Below are 24,089 nucleotides of genomic sequence, written 5' to 3' on the forward strand. Positions count from 1 at the left end.
TACAGTTTCACAGGTAAGTTAATCCCAGCACCTAGGAACTGTACCAACATACGAGTGGCTCAGGAGACAGATTTTAACCATCTAATTCTTTAATATTTTGCAATGAACCTTACTTCCCTCCACAAAATCAATTTTATTATACACTTGTCAATCTCTCTACTGAATATGGATTCTCAAGTTGAAGTTGAAATTTGGATTTTGATTAGTTCTCATGCCACAAGATGATGCTCCCACTCTAATGACCATTGTGTAAAAACAAGGGTGGGAAACCCACAAACTGAGGACAGCATGGTATAGTGCAGAAAATACAGAATCCGTAAGGCCAGAGCGTCTGTACACAAGGCTCAACTCAGTCACTTTCTAACTCTGTGATGTTGGGTATGTTTCAACCTCTTTGAAGTCACTTGCTTCATCTATAGAAACAGGGTGAGGACCGTGCGTGGTCAATCTAACTCGTGTGGTTGTCAAGAGGACAACAGGAGCTACAGCGTGTAAAGCAGTCTATAAGCCCGTAAGCTCTACAGTGCGGGACAAGTATGTTTTTTTATGTCCAGCTGTCAGAATGGAAGTGGGAGCAATAAACAGTTTAATGTTTAATGCTAATTAGCTTTTCCCCATTATACAGGAGGTTAGTCTAAGATTATAAAAATGCAAATGAATAACCAACATTAACATTGACTGCTCCCATGTTAACCTGAAATAGTGTGAGATTTATGCTGTTTCAAAAAACACAGATATAAAGATACCAACCCCAATCATAACAGATTGTTAAAAAATTAATGGGATGATATAAACTTCACTGATACTCAAAGTAACCGTAAGAAAGCCACCATAATCACTGGTGTTATTAAAACTAAAGAACAACCAATAAAAATTATAATTATGCTAAAAAAAGAACAGCTGGACTCCAAGAAGGGCCTAGTGGTTATAAAGGGGGAGGGGAGGGGAAGGGGGAGGGGAGGGGAAGGGTGGGTGGGGAGGGAGGGAGAAGGGGATTGTGGGGTATCATCATTGGTGCACCTGGTGTGAGTGGGGTCACGGGGAAGACAGTGTAGCTCAGAGAAGACAAATAGGGACTACACTGATGGACAGTGACTGCAATGGGGTTTGGAGGGGACTCAATAATAAGGGTGAATGTAATAACCATATTGTTTTTCTTGTGAAACCTTCATAAGAGAGTATATCAATGATAGCTTAATAATAATAAATAAATAAAACAGTTGGGCAAACCTACCTTCCAATTTGCCAGTTTTTTAAACTCTATAATTTTTATAACTGCTCCCATAAGAATACCTGGAAGAGAAAATGTATAGTTTAACATAAATTTAAGATAAGAGAAAGATTACTCGGGTTTATTATCCTACAAAAACTGATTATTATAATGTCTTTATATGGCTTTTATGGATTTCTGCAAATTTTATGAAAACATAAAAATGCAAATTAAGAATGAAGCTTCATGAGCTACATGAGCCTCACTTGCATCGCAGGCAAACATACTATAATGGAGTCTACAAAAATCTGGGGGGAAGAAAAAGCTTTACAGAACAAGACCCAAGGACCATCTGTCTGGCTCAGAAGATTTAACACTGGCCATTTTTGTTACATCTACTCATTTTCAATGTGAAATGGCAGGAAGCTTACGAGTTAAGTTTGCATTGTACTACTTATTCCTACCATTTTCAAAAAAGAATCCAGGATCACTTTTTCAGACTCAGATGGCAGCTCTATGTATTTGGTCAGAGAAAAAAATCCCAATGCTGAAAATAACTGAGAGTAAAAACTCTGTGAAATTCCTGGAACAAAACAGGCCATCTAAGTTCAGGCATGTTTCCATAAAGTTGACAGGCTCATTACTCTCTCAGAAGGAACCAAAAATAATTCTCAAAGAAGCATCATGGGTACGATTTATGATTGCTCTGTTACTCACCGGATAAATGATTCTCAACCCTGTTGGCCCATCAGAACCACTACGGGAGCTTTGTATAAAATAAAGACACCTGAGCAAAACTCCAGAGCTACTTAATCACAATCTCTGGTTGGGGGTGACACACAGCAAGCCTGCAGACCACTGGCACCGACGCTTAAGGACAAAGACTTCCCTTTCCCCTGCAGAGGAAGGAGCCTGTCCCCATCAACAACAGCAGCAAGCTGAAGAAATGCACCTTACTGGGTGGTGCAAGGAGACACCAGCAAAATATAGAGACTTGTTAGGAAAGGGAGCTGTATTAACACTACTTGCTGTGGGGGGTGAGGGGGTTGAGGTGAAGAGAGGAGGTAAGTCATTTTAACTGTATATACCTCTGTACCATTTGAATCATTAGGTATTATTAAAATAGTAAAATTACTTTGAAAAAGAGACCAAGACAAAATAAATCTCAACTATAAAGGGAGTCAATGACCATATCTTCAGAACAAAAGTTGTACATTCACTAGCCAGGTGACGTGAAAGCAGATTATAACCCCTCTCCTGCTAGCATTCCCCAATTGCTTCTTTTTTCTTATCAAACTGCATGTATATTTCAAGGAGTTTTATATAATTTTTTGTTAACCAAGTAGTTCATGAATACTTTGTCAAATGTTATAAATAAGGCAAAAGTCCCTTTTGATGAGATCCCATCCCTCACTCCCATCTTAGTTCTCTCTGCCTGCCCCAAGGTAACCAATCTTGACAAGTATGGGGACTCCACCAGATCCTTTTCTATCGCTGTAGTTATTTATATTTAACCCTACACTATGGGGGTGGTGTATGTACACACATGGTACACCTGCGTGTATTCATATAAACGTATGATACTGTAATGTCTAATTGCACTACATGCTATTTTGCTCAGTGTTGTCTTGGAGATCAAGTCAGGGATTATTACATAGAGATCTGCCTCATTCCTTTTAACAGCTCTGCAGTATAGCCTAAAAACATCACAGATTGAAGAGATGATTCTCCAAAGCCAATAAGCACAGGAAAAGAGTTTTGGGAAATGGGAATCAAAACCACAGTGAGAGACTACTTCACACCCACTAGGATGGATATGACAAAAAGTACAGTAAACAAGTGTTAGCAAGGATAGAAACTGGGACCCCCACACATTGCTGGTGGGAATGTAAAATGGTGCAGTCGCTATGGGAAAACACTTGGTGATTCCTTAGAGTGAAAGGGAGGGAGCTACCATGTGACCCAGCAAGGCTACCCAAGAGGACTGAGAACATGTTCACACAGAAGCTTGTACATACATGTCTGCTGTCAGCATTAGTCATGGTAGCCCAAAGGTGGAAACACCTGAAATGTCCATCAATTGATGAATGGACAAACAAAATGTGTATCTACACAATGGAATATTATCTGGCAATGAAAAGGAATGAAGCTCTGATACATGCTGCAACTTGGATGAATCCTGAAAATATGCTGAATGAAAGCAACCAGACACAAGAGACATATTATGACCCATCGTATGAAATGGCCACAATAGGCAAATCTAGAGAGACGGAAATAGTTGCTTAGGAATGGGGAGGTTGGAGGTGGGGGTGACAGCTAAAAGGGTATGGGTTCTGGGTTGATGAAAATGTTCTAAAATCAATTGTTGTGATGGCTGCACAACCCTGTGAATATACTAAAAACCACTAAATTGTACTTTAGAAAAATGGGTAACTTGTAAGGAATGTGAATTATATCTCAATAAAACTGTTATTTTTAAAAAAGGCTATAGATCTTACTATACTGGTGGACAGTGACTACAATGGGGTATGGGCGGGGACTTGGTAATATGAATGTAGTAACCACATTGTTTTTCATGTGAAACATTCATAAGAGTGTATCAATAATACCTTAATAAAAAAAAAAGGTCATAGATTGTAAGATTCCATTTATGTGGAACATCTAGAAGAGGCAAATCTACAGAGACAGGAATTAGGTTAGTGGTTTCCAGGGGAAGGGGGAAGAGGGAATGGGAAGTGACTGCTAATGAGTAGAGGGTTTCTTTTTGAGGGTGATGAAAACATTCTGTAATTAGGCAGTGATGATGGTTGTACAATCCTGTGAATACAAGCACAGAATACTTCACTTTAAAATTGTAAAGTTTTTATGGTACATGAATTATATTTTAATTTTTTAAAAGTCACAATTTTTTAACTATTCTCCCACTGATGGCTTTCTTCACCTGTTTGCTATTAACATGGGTTCTGCAATAAACATGATGGTACATGCCTCTTTGTGTAAGAGGGTTTCCCTACGGCAGATCGGGAGACACCGAATGGCATGAGCATTTTAAATCTCTGACAATGCTGCCAAATTAGCCTCCCAAATGGATGTACCAAATTATACCACTGCACCAGAGCAACCCCACATCCTCACCAACCCTGGATAATCATCACACTTTAACATTTCTGCCAATGTGATGGGCAAGAAATTGTACTTTAACCTTTCAATGTGCATTTGCAGTTAATGTGCATTTAGTAATCACTTCTGATTACTAGGGAGGTTGAAACTCTTTACATTTTTAAAGCTAGTGTTTTTTCGCTTTTACAAAACCTCAACTATCTTTTTCCCTTGTAAATGTACACCAAACTTTAATATCATGATTAATGCTCATATGAAACACTTACATTTGAAAACCATTATTCATAATTATTATATCTATTGATTATAATCACAAGTATTCCATTGCCTCAGTTCGTTTCTGTATTATTTATAAGGCACTAGAAAGCTTTGTAAAACACAATGTGATATTACTACTACGATTACTTAAGTAATCCTTTTGTGATGTCCTAGAAGTAAACTGTGAAAGAGCATTAAATTGGCAAACTACTCCTCCATCTTTTGAGATTAAGGTTCAAAGTTAGGTCAAATCAATCTACTGATTTGATTGGTCTACAATCTCTGAGAAGGAAAAATTAATTTCTACCACACAACTAGCCACCAGATGGAAATAATGCCCCTGCATACAAATTTGTGTATTTCGTTCAGTAAAAAGAATTTGAGCATGCATCCTCAAGTTACAAATTTTTACTTATTATTACAAAAAGGTGGTACTGTTAATATATTTTAAGATATACAAAAAAATAGAGATAAGAAAAGAGTGAAATTAAAGATAAACAGAAACACGAAGTTCTAACCTTTTTTACCCCTGATGGATCTTCATGCACATACCTCATTATGGATACTACTGGATTAATTCAAAACATTGGGAGCAATGAATAATTTATTTGTTGAACACCCCCGCCACACCTCCAAGATTTGTCACTTTAAATTACGGCTGATTCAAGAGAATGCTGGAGGTGGAAGGCTCAGAGTTTTAAGTAGCCTGTCTGACAACTCAGGGCTAGCAAGTGGCACTAGACTGCAGGCTCCCAGGGGCATCCCACTGCCTCACATGCTGATGACACAGGGAGGCTGCAGTCCTTCTGCACTGCTGCTAGGAACTGCTGCCACACAGTGCCCCTCCCAGAGCGCACTGCTGATCTAGCATTATCGCCCTGAGGTATGAGTGTTCCTGATAATGAACATTCCAGGAAAAATGCTTAACATGTACTGCTACCAATAATCGGTTTCAAAACAGTATGTAGAATATGATCCTAATTCTCTTTAATAAAGATATATAGATGCATACACATATTTGCACCAAGTTAACCCCCCCCCCGACACACAAACTGTGTGCCAGGTACTGTGCGAATGTATCAAATATGTATTATTTTAGCTCATTCTCACAATTACCTTACAAGGTAATAAACCATAATAATATATTTGATTGTAACTCTGATAACAGTAGTTAATAAATATTGATTACTTAACAGGTGGGCATCATACTTGGTAATTTCTATGCATTACTCTGTTTAACATCGCAATCCTATGGAAGGTTTTTTTACAGATAAGGAAACCAAGGCTAAGGACTTAGCATCATTTACAAGTAAATAGTAGATCCAGAATTGTTCTAAAAGTGAATTATTTTATTTTTGGTTGTATAACATGCATATGGTACAAAATTAAAAAAGGCACAGAAGAGTATTCAGTGGAACCTTAAGTCTTCCTTCCATCCCTTTTTCCTTTCTCCTTCCCAGAGGCCACCAGTGGTACCGGTCTCATAAACTACTTTTCTTCTGAGGTTTTCTATATATTTAAAATCATGTATGTACATATGCTTGTACATTAATTTTTAAAACAAATGGTAGTATAGTATTCACATTCTTCTTTTTTTACTTAGCACTCTACCTTGGAAATCATTCCACATCAGTCCATTAAGGGCTTCCCCACACTTTCCATTTTGCTTACGGTGCAGTTTACGCCCCTGCAGTAATGGGTTATCCAGCTGTATGGGCATTTGGGCATTTCCCAGGCTTTTGCTATCACTGCCATTCCTGTTTGAGTAAACACATCAGTCCACACGTGAGGGTAGCCATAAGAGACTCTCCTGAAAGAGGGATTTCTGGGTCAAGCACACAGGCATCTTTAATTCTGTGAATATGCTCCCAGCAGCCTCCTGGAGTAGACGCTGTGAGGCCTGCCTAGTCCCCCGACAGCACCCATCTGTGGGAGCTGCTGAAACTGTTGGCTGCTAAGAGCTCACAGCTGTCCCCTTCTCCAAAAGACTGCCCTTAGCTGGCCAGGGGCACCTCATCGTGGAAGTTGTGCCCACCCCACCCCAGCTCTTAGCTGGTTATGGTATGGGGTACAGGAGATCAGCCCCTTTGCTTAAAAGGAGGGACAAACTGACTAGAGTTCTTGCCCCAGAGCCCTCCTGCTGAGGTCAAGCTAGGCTGACCTGATATCACACCCCATCTTTGTCTACTTCTCTTTCCAGGGTCTGGTTTGTGCCCTTCCTTACAGATTTATTCCAAGAGCACACCTCAATAAGTTAATTACATGTCCCCAAGCCCAGTCTCAGATTGCTTTTAGGGAGCCAACTTAAGACAACTAGATCTGGAAGTGGAGTGTTTGCAGGAAGCAAACTTACAGGACAGGTTCTACAGTTGGACCACTCAGCAGCTGGTGGGCAGTGAGGACCCCAGCACTGGCTGGGAAGTGCGGACAGTCCCTCCTGGGGCAGTGGCACCACTGCAAAGACTCTCACTTGTGGTGGGTGGACTGGGTTGGGACATGGCAGGGAGGCATTGGCTCACGCAGTGTCTCTGGTATTGGACAGGTTTGGAGGAAATAGAAAGAGCAGGGGAATTGTGTGGAATTACTGCTGAAAGCCACTGACACTTTAAAAAGAGAAAATGATGGGCTCAGAAAATCACCAACTTAAAGCAAAGTGCGAGAGTCAGAGGGCCTCTAGCGGCAGCACTTAGACCCTCGTCTCCCGCAGCGGGAGGGCTTCTAAAGCTGAAGATGGGCATGGGACTTACCTGCAAGAGTGGTGGCTCTTCAGAGAAAGCTGAACCTAGGAAGGCACGTCTCCTGAGCCTTCTCCCATCAGGGCCCGGATGAGGAAGACATGGGACTCTGGGACATGGGATAGGGTATCTGGAGGAGATGCATGAGCACCTTCGACCTTCAGTCTCCTGTGGAACCTTTGGGCCTACAGAAGTGGGCCCCACCTCCCTGCTGGAATATAGAGCTTCCCAGGCTATTTTAAGACTACAGAGAAGTCCCAAATGAGGAAAGTGCCTTATGCTAACCCCTACTTTCTGTCATAATATAGTCCTGAAGGACCTAGATCATATGGACATTCCACAGGACAGCCCTCTGGTCCACCGCACTGATGACATGCTAATCTGCTATGACCAGAAAGAAGCAGATGTCTTGGTAAGACACATATGCTTCAGAGGATAAAAAGTTTCAGGGCCCTGCCCATCTGTGAAGTTTTTAGGGGTCAAGTGCTCTGGATCATGCCAGAACATTCCCTCCAGTAAAGGATGAGATTTGCACCTTCTACCATCTACCACTGAGAAAAAATCACAAAGGCCTGGAGGGCCTCTTCCAGGTTTTGGAAGCCATATATTCCACACCTGAAAAAAAACATTCAACCCATTTACTGGGTTTGTGGCAGGCTGACAGTTTAGACTGAGGCCAAGAAAAAAAGTCCATGGCAGCAGGTCCAGCTGCAGTTCCTGCTGCTGCCTCTGCCCCACCACCTGGCAACCCCCATGGAACTGGACGTATCTGGTGGGAAGGGATGGTGTGTGACATCTCCGGCAAGTCCCAAGAAGAGCATTGCTCAGCATAGTTACTTAGGGTTCTGGAACAAGGTGAAGCCATTTGCAGCAGAGAACTATACACCATTCAAAAAACATGTGGGGAAAAATACCCAAACAGCTCCCACATGCTACTGGGCCCTGGAAGAGACAGCATCAGAGCATGTGACATCAGGTGCCTATGTGGCCACACTGTCCTTCATGAGCTGGGTTGCCATACCTTACCAAGTCATAAGGTCAGGGGGCCCAGCAGCAATTTGCTTTAAATGAAGGTGTTACATTACAGATCAGACTTGTGCATGTCAAGAGGGCCCAAGTATGTGACACACCCAGGTGACTCAACCTCCATGTCCTCTACAGCAGTTATATCAACACCTCTCCCTCAGCTCCTACATATGGCCTAATTAGGAGTGCTTTATTACCAGCTGATGGAGCAGGAAAAATCCAAGTCTGGTTCATGGATGACTCAGCTAGCCTCTGACCTTGGCCACTTGCGTGTACATGCAATGTAAGTACAACCACAGTCAACGACGGCCGGGACAGAAGCCATGCAGGGATCTGAAAACATGACTCCTTCTCACCAAGGCTGCTCTGGCTACTGCCACTGCTGAATGAGTAACTGGACAGCCACAGAGACCAACACTCATCACCTGACACAGTTCCATCCCCTACGAAGACCAGCCAGCTACATGATGGCAACTAGATTATGTCAAACCCCTTCTATCCTGCAAAGTGTGGCAATTCATTCTGACTGAGATTAACACATACCTTTTTTGTCTAGCACCCCTATCCAAAGGCCCCTGGATGTCTGATCCACTAAAGTGGGATACTGCATAATCAAGAGACTCACTTTAGCAGTGGACATGTCACCATGGTCTTAAACCAACCACCACACCACCCAGAAGTTGCCAACCAGCTACCATGGTAAGAAGCTCTTAAATATGGAGCTGAAGCACAAGCTTGGAAGTGACATCCTGTGAGGAATGGAGCTCTCCTCCAGGATACAGTCTACTCCTTAAACCAATGGCCGTTATAAGGAGTATGGCCCCAGCGGGGAAGCATGGCTACAGCACACAGTGGGTACAAATAGGAGTGGCCCCATTCAGCATCTATTGCAAAGACTCACTTGAGAGCTGGGGTTCCTACCTGGGGAACTTCTGCTTCTTTAGTCTGACACTTTAAGCTTGGTGGGTCAGAAGGTCCTGGCTTCCAGGAGGGAACATTTCCACCAAGGTTCACACAGTAAGTTACAATGGCTGCTGTCCAGTCACTTTGGGCTCTTTTTTGCTGGTAGACCAGCAAGCCTAGAAAGAGCCTACCATGCTGGCAGGGATGAGTGGCCCTGTCATCACGATGAGTCAGGTCTGCAGCTATGTACTGGGGCAAAAAGGAATATAATTATTTATGTAGCACTTTTTAACCATGAATGTCTTTTTCGAAATACTTTATTGTTAGCACATTTTGTCAGCTCTAAATTATAGAAGTTAGAATGTGATTTTGAAAATCCAGTCCTTGATTCTGCTACCTATTCTAAAGTGAAGATACTTCAATTAGACCTGCAGTAAGATGGGAGACAACACCTCAGTGTTGTCTGTTTTCTGGAGGAAGCCTGGGTCTGTGTTTTGGTGTTAAAGCGGCTTACTTTTTCAAAGGAATGTTATTCTTTTCTCATCTTCAGAGCAGACCATTTATGTGGTGAAAGAGGAAACATATATGAATCAGCCCAAATAGAGCAAGTTTCAGAATACAATTATTTAACAGCCTTTCTTCTTTTAGAATTTAGACTACACCTCAACATTCCGGCACCTGTGGAAGACCTGAGTCTAACATACAACTTAAAGGTGATAAAATGCCAATGACCATAAAACAAGGAAAGTCAGAGCAGGAAATTATTACACACAGAGCACACAATTAGCTAATGGCAGCAAAACAGCAACAAGACATTCCAAGAATAAACTGTCACCTCTGATCCATGTTTCTAGAAACATGAAGGCTAAAGGTCTGTGCTAGCACTCTAGAATGTGACAGCCTGAAAAATCCTTAGCCAAATGTGATCATTTTGTCAATTTGACAATCAATTTTAGCCTTTGCCTCTAAGACAGCTACTCTTCTACCAATAAATGAGTGCCTGTTTCTTCTCTAATAAAAATCAAAGCATCTTGGGAGATTCAGGGAGAGTTACCCGTAAGACATTTTAAGCTGTGTCAGCATTAGTTAGACTCTCCTAGTCTACAAAGCAATGAAAGCTTTTACAGTTAGAATTCTCCCTGCAAGTGTTCTTTAAAAAAATTTGTTTTAGAACTTAAGTGCAATTAGAATATAATTACTGTATCTGCTTTTTCCAGAATCACCTTCAGTTGATAACTCAGGAAATGAGCAATTTTTTTCATCACCTTCCACACAAAACCCCTATCAATTAAAAGAGCACTACTTAAAAAAAAAATCCTTGAGTCAAAACAAGGAATCAATATAAGCACAAACATACTTAAGGAGGTTACGACTCAAATCCAATCACAAGTTCAAACATGGTTTTTCTCTATTCTGGAGCTGCTCAGACCCAACAAACACGGTTTTTCTATCAGCAGTATTCGGGCTAAAACTTGGCATTTGAAAGTCAAATTTCCAGCCCTTACTTAACCCCATTCTGGCCTTTCCTCCCTCTAACATAAAGTATGATTATGAGTAAGAAAACCTCCTTTTTCTGCTATATACCACAGAAGATAGTGGGCAGTATAATTATTTCATTTTATTCCTTACAAATTTCAGCCCAATATATATAAACAGTGAATCAGCACAAGATGGCCAATAAAAAACAAACATGTGAACTTAAATATATGGAAAGGGGAGTAAAAAGGAAAGAACACAAAAAAATGACATCAACTCAAACCAAGTCATCTTATTGATACGTCCATGTTTACGCTTGGTTTGGAGGAGAATGAAGCATGATAAAAACAGCTGAAGTTGTCAGTGAAAAGGATTTTTCTTTTTCTGTATGTAACTGTGCAAACGAATTAATTTTTTTAAAAAAAGGCTCAAACTACAAGATGCCCTAAGTACAGAAAGTATCTGAAAGCTCTGAACAAGAGTCAAGGAAATACCTTTAGAACTTAATGTTGATACTATGTTTTCATAAAGAATGAAGAAAGTCTGGAGATTCATTTGAAAAAGACAATAAAACAGAAGGGGGAAAATAGACTTTTAAAATACAGATAGTTCTTCCCTATACCAACAATTTCTTAGAAACTCTAAATGTTTAAAACACAAAAGGCCAATAATGTCTCTAAAGGACTGCAGACTAAAAAGTAACTTCTGGCCAGAAGAGGCAGGCTGGGAGAGTGTATCCCTGAGAGAATGAAAACCTCATTTTCGCTGGCAGTTTCATCTAGATTCTTTTCTGGCACAAAAGTTAGAAATTCTTTAAATAGTGGGTATCTCAATATGTTGTTGCACTTTGCTCCAGTAGGAGAAAGAAGTTTTCCTTTAATGGACATAGCTTTATGAAATACAGAACTATTTTGATAGGTTTGTTGGTATTTCTAAATTCTAACCAAATGTCCTCTAATATAATAAAAAATCCTTTCTGGACCCCAGTATTCCCCCTGGAAGTGTTTTTAGTGTTCCAATCACCTGAGTTAGCAAATAGTATTGAAAGAGAGACTTACTTTCCATCACCCCTCCAAGACCTGGCTGTACAGGCTGTAGTTAATTTCTGCAACATCAGTGAAGACACAAACCGTATGGAAGGAAAGCCCTGGCAGACCCCAGCACCATTCCATTCCATCCCAGTTCTGGGGTGGCCATGTGGCCAGAGTTCAGCCTACATCATCTGGTGGAAACAGGGAGAAGAGGAGGCCGCCTCTCCCGCTGTGACTGCTACAGTAGAGATAGAAAGCCTGAGTCTGCAAAGGCCTGCCTGAGAGTTAAGTCGGAACACAGGGAAGTGCTGTTGAGAAAGAGAAAAACTGAGTCTAGGAGATGTGTTCCAGCTAAGTCTGAAGCTAGCACCACTGGTAGTATTCTCAGTTCCATGTGCAATTCCACCCTTACCAATTTTTCTTTGAATCAATTTGAATTGATTTTTGTCCCCTGAATGGAAAGCTTCCTGTAACAGTTACATGTTTTTAGCTGCAAGTAAAAGAATACTTGACTAAAAATGTCAGAACAATAGATGTTTATTACCTCATATAAAAAGCAACTCTGAGATCAGTAGCTCCAGAGCTATCAATTCAACAGCACAACAATGCAGTCAAGAACCTGGGCTTCCCATCTGTTCCCTTGGCAATCCTTGGCATTCTCACTTTTGCCGGTGACTGACAGTGTGCCAGGAATCACAGCCTCATATAACAGCACCAAAGGAAGGGGACGTTTCTCTTTTTACCAAAGAGGAAAAATTTTTCAAAAACATACCACCCTAAAAAAACAACAAAACAAACATACCACCCTCACACACCTTTCCTTGGTCTCCCTGAACTGCGTGAGGCCTTGTGCCTCTACCCCTTGCAACCAATCCTTGGCAAAGATGGTCATGATGGTGAAGACCAACAGTGACTTAGAGGGAGGGGCCCATTGTTCTTGAGTGCACTGTGGCAAGACACCTGATCAAAATTAGGGTTCTGTTTCCAACAAAGAAGGGAGATATGGCTCTTGGGCAGGCAACCAACAATGTGTGCTCCAAGTCCTAATATAAGAACTGGTGTTCACTGGCCTGCAGTTACCCGAACATTCAAAGACAGCGAAGAACTTGACAATCCAAGCCAAATTTTAAGAACCATTATTTTAATTTCCATGTGCACAATACTTAAATATATACCAACTGTATTTCTTATTCTTAAGAAACTATGAAAACCGACCATAAGATTGTAAATTCCTTGGAGTGTTGTTTTTAGTCTTTACTGAATACTCCAGAATAGTAGGTATTAGCTATGTAGGTTATTTTCAAAGTGCCTAATAGCAGGAAAGGAATGTAACTGAATGATCCTGCCATCTTAGGGCTCTATGGCTATCTTGTCAGCTAAGGCAGTTAGAATCCGCCAGATGTGCTGCTAAAGAGCCTGAAGGAACTCTGAATAAAACTGGTTTCCGACTCTTTAGTGAAGATCGGTACTATCCAGTGGTGCCTCCTCCTTAAAACATGGCATTACCAGGAGGTTAGGAGGATTCCATGAGGTCGCAATGTGAAAGCTCAGAGGCCAGAACCTGGCACTTAGTTCTGTGAAGCCCTGGGAAAACAGAGAAGGGGCTGAACCAGAACAATAGGAACGCAAGTAGTGATGGGCTAGGGAGAATGAACAGTGTCTGAATGTTCGTTTCCAAAGCGAACCTGAACCCGTCACTGTTTTGTGAATTACTAAATAATCCTAAACAAGACCTAGAAGGCCAAGAAAATTCACTTATAAAGCATCAGTGGTGACAAGGAAAAATTAAGTATCACCAGTAGGCAAGTGGAAACTAGTAAAAGTAACTACAGCAAACTGATCAAAGCTTTAGTTAACCTTAGTAAAACCTTATTAAGTATGTATGCCTTAAGCATCTCCACCCACATTTTAATCTTGATTTTAATACCTACTAAAAAGGTCCCTGCTTTTTCCTTCACTAACCACTTTAATTAACTTGCATATTAGCTCATGCATGTTATTATACCGGTTCATTCCCTCAAAATACAGGCTAATTATCTTAACAGTTAATTGCCACAGGGAACAAGAGAAATAAATGTGAGATAGAATGGCATGCTCTCTGCAGACTTTAGATCTGGCTCTGACAGCAAAGGGTGACATTTCTCCTTCTTACACTATAAAGTGAGAGTCCTCTCTGGCTGAAAAATTCAATGACTATTTGAATCAAGTGTTAATTACTTGCCTTAGCTGAGTTGGATCCTCTTTGAGTCACCTTGTCCTCATTTGTAAAATGGAAAATGGGACTCTAACACCCTCATGGCAGGTTACAGTGAGGATTACATAAGATCAGTTATGTATTACATCTGTGCTTCCTGGTACTAGGGAGGCACTAAAAAGATCGTAGTTATTGTTACTGATTTATTATAGGATCACCAATAAGCACTTACCTAAAGAAACAACAGCTACACTCTCCGGCAAAAAATGTAATCTGTATCGGATTAGTAAATGCACCAGTATGATGCAGATAGCTGTGGGGAAAAATAAGACATTGTTAAAACAGCACCATTTTAAATGATAAACACCAAGTGCAAGGTAATGGTTACTTCTGGGGGGCTGCCAGGGAAATAGACAACTGACAATGACGTAATAAAGTTCAGTGGTATTTTCAATCTCTTCTTTCTTAACCAGGAGGCACACTCACAGCGTGTAAAACATTTTCTCCACACTTCTTTATATGCCTGAACTAGTTCATTTTCCAGTGGTTATTGAAAGAGCAAGACACCTAATTTATTTCTAAGCTGTTAAACCTTATACAACTATTTAAAATTACTCAAATATCTCTGATTCTGAGAAACAGTTCTCAACTTGGTTGAGGTAATCATCAATGAGAAAATGGGGAGGAAATCAACTCTAAATGAGGAGGAAGAAGTCAATGAAATCAGTTGCTTTTATATAAATATTATTTCAATAGATATGCTGACATAAAGTGTTTTGCCCCCATGTGATTGGTTCTCTTCAACGTAAAAGGAAGCCAGGGTATGTTTACAAACAGGGTAAAATAGTTTGGTTTGAAAATCAGGATATCAGAGACCTAAAGATGGGGTACCTGCTCCCAAGCTGGGTAAGGAGGCCCCCCACCCAATGAGGGCTCCCCATGAGCCAGGCACTGCAGTGAGCCCTTCCCAAATGCTGGCTCATTTGGCCCCCAACACCCCCCTTAACTAGCTATTATTACCATTATTCCTTTGACTGTAAATAATAAGCTTCAAAAGGTCACATCACTGGTAGGGGCTGCAGGGTTCAGCCTGATTAGAATAGAACCCTGGGCCCTTAACAACAGGCACCCACTACTTCCCGGGTGTCTTCATTCCTCAATCACCAAAATAAGAATGCTCACAGGGGTGTCATGAAAGAAAGGGAAGAAAGCAAAAGGATGTGAATCTATTTTAAAGGAACAGTATTTCTGGATACCCCTCCCTTGCAAAAAGCATACTTTCATGTAATTCCTAAATGTAATTTCATGGTCCAAATGTTAGTGTAGGGTTCATGTCTCTTTGTTGTATTAAGTACTAGGTGGTATGCCATCTCATCAATCACAGAGTTATCTCAATGACACTGAAAATAATTTTGTTGCTTTTTTTCTTTTTTGTAAAAGGAAATGTTTAAACAATCGGCATAGCTGTTAACTGGCCACCCTTGGAGTCTGAATCAACAAACTAGGTATCTTTAGTCCCACCAAAAAGCACCAGGTGGTCAGAGAAATGAACAGTTGTAAATAAATTTTGTCCTCCTTTCATTCTGTCTTTAAACTATCAATCTGTGGTGTTATTTTATTATAAATATTTAACCTAGTTAGAAAAATCCTACATTAAATACTAGAGCAAGAAAGAACTTCCAATGCATAAGCACTACATGTGACCAGTGATCACATGTAGTGTGATCTATTGCCTAAAAAGGCAGGCACATGAGCACAAGAAGTAGACAGAAAACAGATGTTGGGAATTGAATCCATTTCTGCTCTTGCTTTGCACCAAGCTGGATGAAAAAATCAGTTAAATTTATTCTCATAAATCAAATATTTGCACCTTTAAGAGCAAAGGGGAAAACTGTCTATCAATGGAGAGAACTAAATATAGAGCTCATGGATGTGAGGGGACGGTGTTAGGCCACTAAAAAGAATGAGGTCCAAAAAGACGATCCACAGAATGGGAGAAAACATACGTAAATCATGTATCTGATAAGGATCTAGTATCCAGAATATATTAAAAACTCTTGCAATTCAACAACAAAAAGACAACACAATTTAAAAGTGGGCAAAGGATCTGGATAGCCATTTCTCTAAAGATATACAGGAGGCCCAATAAGCGCAAGATGATGCTCAATATCATTAGTTATCAGAACAAAGTAAATCAAAACCACAATGAGATACAACTTCACACCAAGATGGCTATACTTAAATGAAACAAAACAGAAAATAACAAATGTTGGCAAGGATGTAGAGAAAACAGAACCCTTTACATTGCTGTTGGGAATATAAAACGATGCAATCTCTGTGGAAAAGTTTGTCAGGTCCTGAGAAAGTCATGCATAGAGTAACTATTTAACTCTAAGCATAGCAATTCCACTCCTATGCATATACCCAAGAGAAAACAAAATGGATGTCCACACAAAAACGTGTATACAGATGTTCATAGCAGCACTATATAACAAAAGGTGGAAACAACCCAAATGTCCGTCAACTGATGAATGGATAAACAAAACGTGGTTTATTCACACAATGGAATATTTTTCAGCCAGAACTGTAATTCTAACATGTGCTACTACATGGATGAACCGTGAAGACTGAACCGTGAAGACATGATGCTAAGTGAAAGAAGCCAAACATAAAAGGCCACATATTGTATGATTCCATTTGTATGAAATATTCGGAGTAGGCAAATTCCTAAGGACAGAAAGCAGATAGTGTTTACCAGAGACTAGGGGTAGGGGAAATTGGGAGTGACTTTTAATAGGTACTGGGTTTCCTTTCAGGGTGATGAAAATGTTTTACGACTAGGTAACTAGATAGTGGTGGTGAATGCACAACATTTGTGAATGTACTTAATGTCAATGAATTGTTTTAATTTTATGTTATGTTTATTTTACCACATATACCTTCTTTTTTTTTTTTTTTTTTTTAAGGGATGAGGTAGACCCAAAAACCAGTGACATGGAGAGGTCTCCAAGACATTCTGAGATGAAAAAGCAAGTTACAGGATGCCACTTATATTCAAACTCCAAGCTATATGTGGTTGTACGTGTGTGCTTATTACTGTACATACGTATATGCATGTACATGTTTTCAAGTATACTTGGAAAAAAAAGAGCAAAGAGACCAAAACTTCCGTGTGGTATGAAGGATATGTATGCCATAAGTTAATGTGCTTCCAATTTTTCATGCCAGAAGTAATTATTACGCAAACTATATTAAAACACAGATACATCAATTTTAATGACTATTAAATTTAAAGGCCCATAAAATGCATGTGTCAAATCATGCTAATTGTTAACTCTAGTGTAAGTCAAAAGGACTCACCATTATTTCTGTGGAGTGGAAGATCAGCCAGGGTTAGGTATAAGTCAACTATTTCAAGCTTCTGAAAGTCAAAAGCAACTAGAGTTTTGGCATCCCCTCTCAAAAAAAGAGGAAAACAGTGTAATCCTTTAACATGCGTATGTATAAGCCACAGAAGTCAGAATTTTATTTGACTTGACTAAAATAGTAAACAAAAATGGTAAATACGTTCCAGGTTACTAAAGTCTAGAATAAACTATGGACTAATTTCCCTAAATTAATGTATTTAGTTAGCAAGTTACCTATTAACAGTAAATTTTTGTTTTCTTACTGTAACAGATTTACATTGCTTTGGACATCTAATCAGGAATAAATATACAAGAGCAAAGAAAAAAATGCCTGCAAATGTTCTTAAAAAGAAAGCACTCCATTCTGCTAATGCATGCTGACCTACACATAAAACATGGAGATAACAACTCATAAATTGTCAATAATTTGATTAGATGAAAATGGAACCCACCTTAGTGTGACTCTAAAGTATAGGTGTATGATCTGTCTGAAGAGAAGACCACCCAAGAGAATACAGCACTATTAAACACAGTTCAGGCCTTTCTGACCCTAAAGATGTATTAACACTGGGCAGGATTTTGCCTGGTATTAAAAAGCAGATTAGAAAAAACTGTTTTGTGGTCTTAGGCACAAACTAAACTTCAATGCTCCACACCCTGAAAGTCACTTTGAAAGTCTTACTTATTCTTTTCACCCTCCTGTGAAAAAAATGATTCCAAAACAAGCTTTTCCAGGCCTGCCATTTATATTCTCTAACATAGCAAGCTGACAACAATGTAAATAGACTAATAATATTCCTTCAGGATTAAGGATTCAGGTACTGAAGATTTCCTGATCAAGAAAGGAACTGCTTTTCTTCTTTGTATTCAACTACTAAAACAAAGAAGAAAAACAAAACAAAACAAAACAAAACCAGAATCCTTGGTTGTTGAAGTAACTCCTAGAAATAGAATCCTCAAATACATTTACAGGGTAAAAAATTACTGGGGCATATTCAATCTACATGGGTTTTGCATACTTGTAGTGCATACTTTTTCAATGTTCAGTTTGAAAGTCTTTAAAAATCTGTAAGAGACAAAGATGAGTTCTGGGATTTACATAAAATCACTGTATTATTAAAATTATTTGACCATTACCAGAGACCGAATATAAATGTGTAAATTCTAATAGACAAATAGTCTGCACCTTTCAATCCAGCTGCACCTGTCACTCTTCTGAAAAGATCTAATCTAATTAGAAATATGACTCAATATCATTCAAGAGGAGCAGAAAATGTGAACGTGCCAACTTCACTTTTCAAACAAAGAGTTTGGACTTGGGTCAAATTCTGAGCTATTTCTTCCTTAGTCAGCTAATCCAAAGTGCTTAGGCAGTTTCAACTGAATTTTTTTTGTCTGAAACAGTTGTCTACTGTCTGTAGTCTCTGAGAAGTATCTAAGTTGCCACCTGTTATCCAACTTCTTGACTGATGTCTGCCAAACTGAATGGTAGGTAGTCTGTAGTCTCCCCAAAAGCAGGTGTATCAATTGCTAACCTCTCCAGGCCTAATTTTCCTCACTTGTTAAAGAAGGAGATTGAACACAAGGAGATTTGAAATTTGAGAGAGCGAATCCATTTTAAGAAAAATATTACATAAGTAAATAACAACACAGGCGGTACACAGATATGGCAAAAGTCATGGCCATATTAATGGGAATAATAGAAGTTAAGGAAAAGTGTGCTAGGGTAAAGGTATCTGATCTTTTACTCAGAAGCAAAACCTTTAACTCAGTAGAATTTTTACATGGAAGCCAAATAGGTAAAGAGATAAAATGCTTCTCTGGCCAGGAAGTCAGATGTCACCCCATTTGACTCCCCCCACCTCCTACCACCTGCTACATACACACAGAAGCTCTCATGAACAGAGCTTCCAACTAGGAGCAGAAAGTTGTTCAAGGTTCCTGCTAGGTCAAAAATTCTTCAACTATTTTTTCCAAAGGACATCTAAGATACTACATAAAGGGCTCTTCAGAATTGCTAAGAGCAATGACTTTATAAAGAAAAAGGAGTACTCTGTTATAATATTATGAACTCATCGTTGACTCTTCCGTGTTTGAAGTGAAAACCAAATGGGAAGAGACTTGACAAAGTAAACTGTGGTTTACACGGGGTTAACCATATGCACAGCGCACACAGACACTCAAGATCATAGCTGGTGTTGTCGCATTCACCTAGGACAAGGAGGCTGAAGAAAATGGTCATGCCACTTGACTGCTCCTCCTGCTGAGCCTGCTCCCCTGTCTGCACGGGGAGGATGGGCCTGGCAGGGGTCGGGAGTACCAGTTTTGTAGTGACCACCAGGGTAGTGCGGAGGGTGACATTGAAACCTTCATGAGTTGTATTGGGGAACCTGTTGGACATAAAAAGCAGCAGAATTAGATAAAGGAAAAAGGGCCCCTAGGTACCAACGCACACACAAATCAGAAAGAGAACATGGCACAGAGCACCATGGGATTCACAAGTCTTGCAAGGCCTTGGAGATAAATTCATTAAAAAGATTCCTGCCTGCCACAGCATGAGGGTACCAATGGTCTCAGGTGCTCTGAACAAAGCCACGTAGAGGACAGGAACAAGCAGCAATCAGGGCCATTGGAGAAATAAAATGCTGCCTGCTCTTTGGTACGGAATAGGGTATGTAAACAGGCAAACTGGAATTTCATTACATTCCAAAGTCCAACATTATTTACTTGGTGCCTTTATTTCTCCAGTTTACATCTTTTCCTTGGATTACATCCACAAGTTGAAAAAGCCACCTGAATTTGCCCGATTATTGATCTGGTTGGAATGCCTTACCCTGCTTTACAAAATCCTGACTTCAAGAGGCTCAGATGTAACCTCCTCTGTCATACCCCACTCTGTCCTACCACACCACGTATGATCCTCACAGCTCTCTCCTCCCTTCAGGTAGATTATAAACTAGTGCAATGCTGATAAAATGACCACTGTATTTGTGATTATAATAGCTAATGTTTACTGAGTGCAGCTTCATTCCAGGGGCTAGGTAGCATACCACCGTGGTCAACAGGCATAACATGCCTAATGTGGGTACTATTACTTTCCTACTTTTTTACCCATGAAAAATCGAGGCTCAGAGAGGTTGCAGAAGTTGGCCAGTATCTCAGTCAGCAGCACAATCAAGCTTTGAGACCAAAGTTGAAATCACTGGGCCATACCACCCCTTCTGCTTTGTGCTGAAGCCCAGTTTAGTGTCTATAGACAGCAAAGGCCCTCAACAAATAAGCTGACCCAATATGACCACCCAACCAAAAGATTTATCTAAGTTGTTGGGTGAGGGACTCAAATTTCAACCACGAGGTTAATTTTTACATATTCCACAAACACCAGGCATCTGTAACATGACAGACTGCACCTAGCAGATCAGGAGATAGACTTGAGTGGTCCTTTCCCAGAGGTACATGGAAGTCATGGACCCCTGACCCTATCTCATCCTGTACAGCTAGCCCTCTAGCCCTCTTGCTTTTCACGCTCCAGCCATCTGTCTTTCTGTCCCTCAAAGGCTTTCCTTGCATCTGGCCTTTTACGCTTGTTCCTGCTCCTATCCGTTCTACTAGTCACTGAAGCTTCACCGGGCACTTCATTTCTTCCTGAGTAGACGTCTCCCAGCACTACTCCATTTCCTTCAGAGCACTGAAATCACCTAGTCTAGTTATGGTCTTCTTTTCCCACTAGAATGGGGGCTCCCTGAAGGGGCCTCCTTCACTACTACGTGCCCAGGGCCTGAAATAGAGTAGGTGACCAACAGTTAATGAATGAATAAAACTCAGTGGGCGAGACAAATGCGAAAACACGATCGGTATAGTGGAGGAGGCGACTGGCTAAAGGGGGAGGGGACACTTCCTGGTGGGGGCGGCGGAGCGCTCCGTAATCCTCAGATGACCGAAAATTGGGAAAGTGAAATTTGGTTTGCGGTTTCCGCAAGATGGCTTTCGAGGCCTGCACTGGGCGGCCGATTCCCAGACCGAAGGTCCAACCTCATGGAGGCTGCAGGGCCGGGCTGGGCCCAAGCCGGTCCCTCCCGCCCTCCTCGCAGGCCCCGGCATGGTCAGTCCAGGCCAACCGGCACAGGTGTTTCGCGTTCCGGGTCCGCGGGACGGCCTGGGGCGCTCGCTGTTACCCGCTTGGGCCCAGCCCTGCCGCCTCCGCCGCCCAGGAAAAGCCCACTCACTCCTCTTCCGCCATCTTCAGCCCCATCCTGCAGAGCCTCCGAGACCACCGAGCTCGGAGCCGGGGGCTAGCAAGGCCTGTTTTTGCTTCCGGCTTCCGCTGGAGGCGCGGGCGGCCGAGCGGGGGGCGGGGCCTTGGAGCACGAGGACGGCCCTTCTGTCCCTGAGTCTCTGTGGCCCGAAAGTGGGAGGAGACGCGTGGGAGGGACGCCCCTGGCACTTTGAGGACTTCTGTCTGGCCAGGGCCTCATGACCCTCTGGTCTCACGAGGTTCCGGCCTTACCGCACCGAAAGACTGGGGACGTTTGGGGAGAAATTCCTGCGAGATCACTATGACTCATCGGAGAGCAAGCGCTCTCCACACAATGTCCAGGACTTCACCATTGTTGAAACTTGGCAAGGAAGCTTCTACCCTAGGCTGTGCTGAGGCCCCCACTTCTCCAGCCTGAGCCTCATTTTCCTTAGCTTTAAAGAGGGCCGGCCACCTGGGCTTTGCAGAATTGTGCAGTATTCTATCTATAAGCAGTTTTTGAGTTCTGACTATAGGCCTGTCACTAGGTGATGATGATGGATGGATGGATCATTCATTAATTTATTTGGTCAATAAACACTCAGAGTGCTTATACGCGCCTAGCGGTGATCTGTGGTGTTGGAGATTCAAGAAGGAACAAGGTAAGGTTAGAGGTGTAGGAAGGACCCCATCAGGAGATCTGGTACCCTATTGTAAGGGCTTTGTATTCTACACCACCCCTGGGGCTACCTCCTTCCTGGTCCAAGCCTTCATATCTTATAACAGCTGTGATAGCTGCCTTATCCGTCTCTGACTCTGCCATGGCCCCATATAGTGGCATCAGTGACCCTTTAAAACTAGCCACTGCTAAAACTTCCACTGGTTTCCAGTCTCAGTCAAAGAAAAAACCTTGGAAAACCTACAGGACGCCTCCCCTTTTAGCCCCTGAGGTGGGTCCCCTCTCACTTCCTGCACGCTTTCCACGATGGTCACAGTGGTTTCCTCAGTGTGCCTGAAACACACCAGAAACACTTCCATCTCTGCACTTACTGAGTCCTTTTGTCTAGAATAAGATGCTCCCAGGTTACTCCCTGATTCCCACCTTTCCTACTTTGCAGCTTTTTGTTGAACCCTTCCCTTGTTCATTATACCTTCCCTGATGACCCTATTTAAAATTCAAGCCAAGCCCCCTCCCCTTCCCTGAGTTATTTTTCTTCATAACACCTAACATATTATGTTTTATTTACATATTTATTTATTGTCCTTCTTCCACAAGAACGTAAATTTCCTGAAGGCTGAGGTTTTTGTTTTTTTGTTCCCTGTTGTATCTCCAGTGCCTAGGATAATACCTGGCACAAAGTAAGTATGCAATAATAAATGATCATTGAATAAGGAAGTGTTACTGATTAAATAAAGATGTGTTAGGAAACAGAAAAGAGGAGTGCTAGGATCTGACTTTTATCAAGATCCCTTTGCCTGCTTGCGGAGAGCTGGGGTTAGAGGCAAGGATGGAAGCCCTTAGACCCTCTAGGAGGCCTTTAGCAGAGTGAGAGTTGATCGCAGTTTGGGAAAAGGTGATACCATGGAGATGGCAGGAACGGTTGGACTCTGCGAGTGTATTGAAGGCCAGATTTGCTGATGGACTGTGGCATACGAAAGAGAGGTATCAAGGTTGATGTCAAGGTTTTGGCCCCGAAGGAATTAGGCAGAGAAGAGATGTCTGGCTCACACACAGGGTCCTCTGCCACTCCAGGACTTTTAGGGCTGTTGTCAAAACTAACTGAGAGAATGTGTTTGTGATCAGCCAACATTTATTGAGTCCTTCCTGCGGGTGTGGTGCTAGGTTATTGTTTCCTTAATTCCTCACCTTTCTGTGAGGCAGATACTATCATAATCCATAAACTGAAGCTCAGAGAAGTCAAGTCACTTTCCTGAAGTCATAACAGCTGGCAAATTTTGAGTCTGAGGTTCAGACACAGAGTCTCTGTTTTTAACCAGCACCCCCTATCGCTCTTTACTGCCTTAATTTCTCTGACCCCACAATGGGGCTGACAACCTACTTTCCTCCAGTAGCACAGAGCCTGGCAGAAACGAACTAGCACAGAACAGATGTGGAGCAGGGTTCTCTGAGAGCTCAAGGCTGTCACTCTTCTTTCAGGCCCAGAAAACCCACCTGGCTGGAGTCGGACCCCCCGGGGTTGGGTAGGCCTCCTTCCACCAGGCTGCAGGCTGTGGGCCAGTCAGGATGAAAGCAGGGCTCTGAACCACCAAGAGCACACCATTCTACCTGCCATCCCACCCACTGCCCTTGTTACCAGGGCCGGAGCTGGGCTCTGTGGCAGTCATGGGCCTGCTGCCGACCAGGAGACCACAGAACACCTGCTCTCAGGCCTGTGGGCAAATCCCAGGCTCTTCTTACCTATTCCAGGAACAAATCTATAACTCCTAGTCATTCCCCCAGGAAGGCAAAAAAAGCCATTCAGCAGCGGTTCCTG

The 24,089-nt window shown here is 41.7% G+C and overlaps 1 protein-coding gene across 10 annotated transcripts in view; it reads right to left on the reverse strand.

Annotated features, from left to right (window-relative positions):
- Window positions 1–21,784, reverse strand: part of SLC9A8 (solute carrier family 9 member A8) — a 70,617-nt gene extending 48,833 nt beyond the window's left edge. For 6 of the 10 annotated variants that reach the window (XR_012131281.1, XM_017651891.3, XM_017651890.3 and 3 more), the window contains exons 1-4: window positions 21,587–21,784; window positions 19,572–19,750; window positions 14,186–14,266; window positions 1,235–1,293 (exon numbers count right to left, since the gene is read on the reverse strand). Coding sequence is in view for 9 of the 10 variants with exons in the window: in XM_017651891.3 (XP_017507380.1) it covers window positions 1,235–1,293; window positions 14,186–14,266; window positions 19,572–19,750; window positions 21,587–21,612 (345 nt within the window). In the remaining variant the exon portion in view is untranslated. Of the gene's footprint in view, window positions 1–1,234; window positions 1,294–9,270; window positions 13,344–14,185; window positions 14,267–19,571; window positions 19,751–21,535 lie in introns of all 10 variants that reach the window. The other 4 variants (XM_037006273.2, XM_037006271.2, XM_073236464.1 and 1 more) reach the window with 3 other exon arrangements.
- Window positions 21,785–24,089: the final 2,305 nt, after the last annotated feature.

This window comes from Manis javanica, chromosome 5, assembly GCF_040802235.1.
Source record: "Manis javanica isolate MJ-LG chromosome 5, MJ_LKY, whole genome shotgun sequence".
NCBI classification, from domain to species: Eukaryota; Metazoa; Chordata; class Mammalia; order Pholidota; family Manidae; genus Manis; species Manis javanica.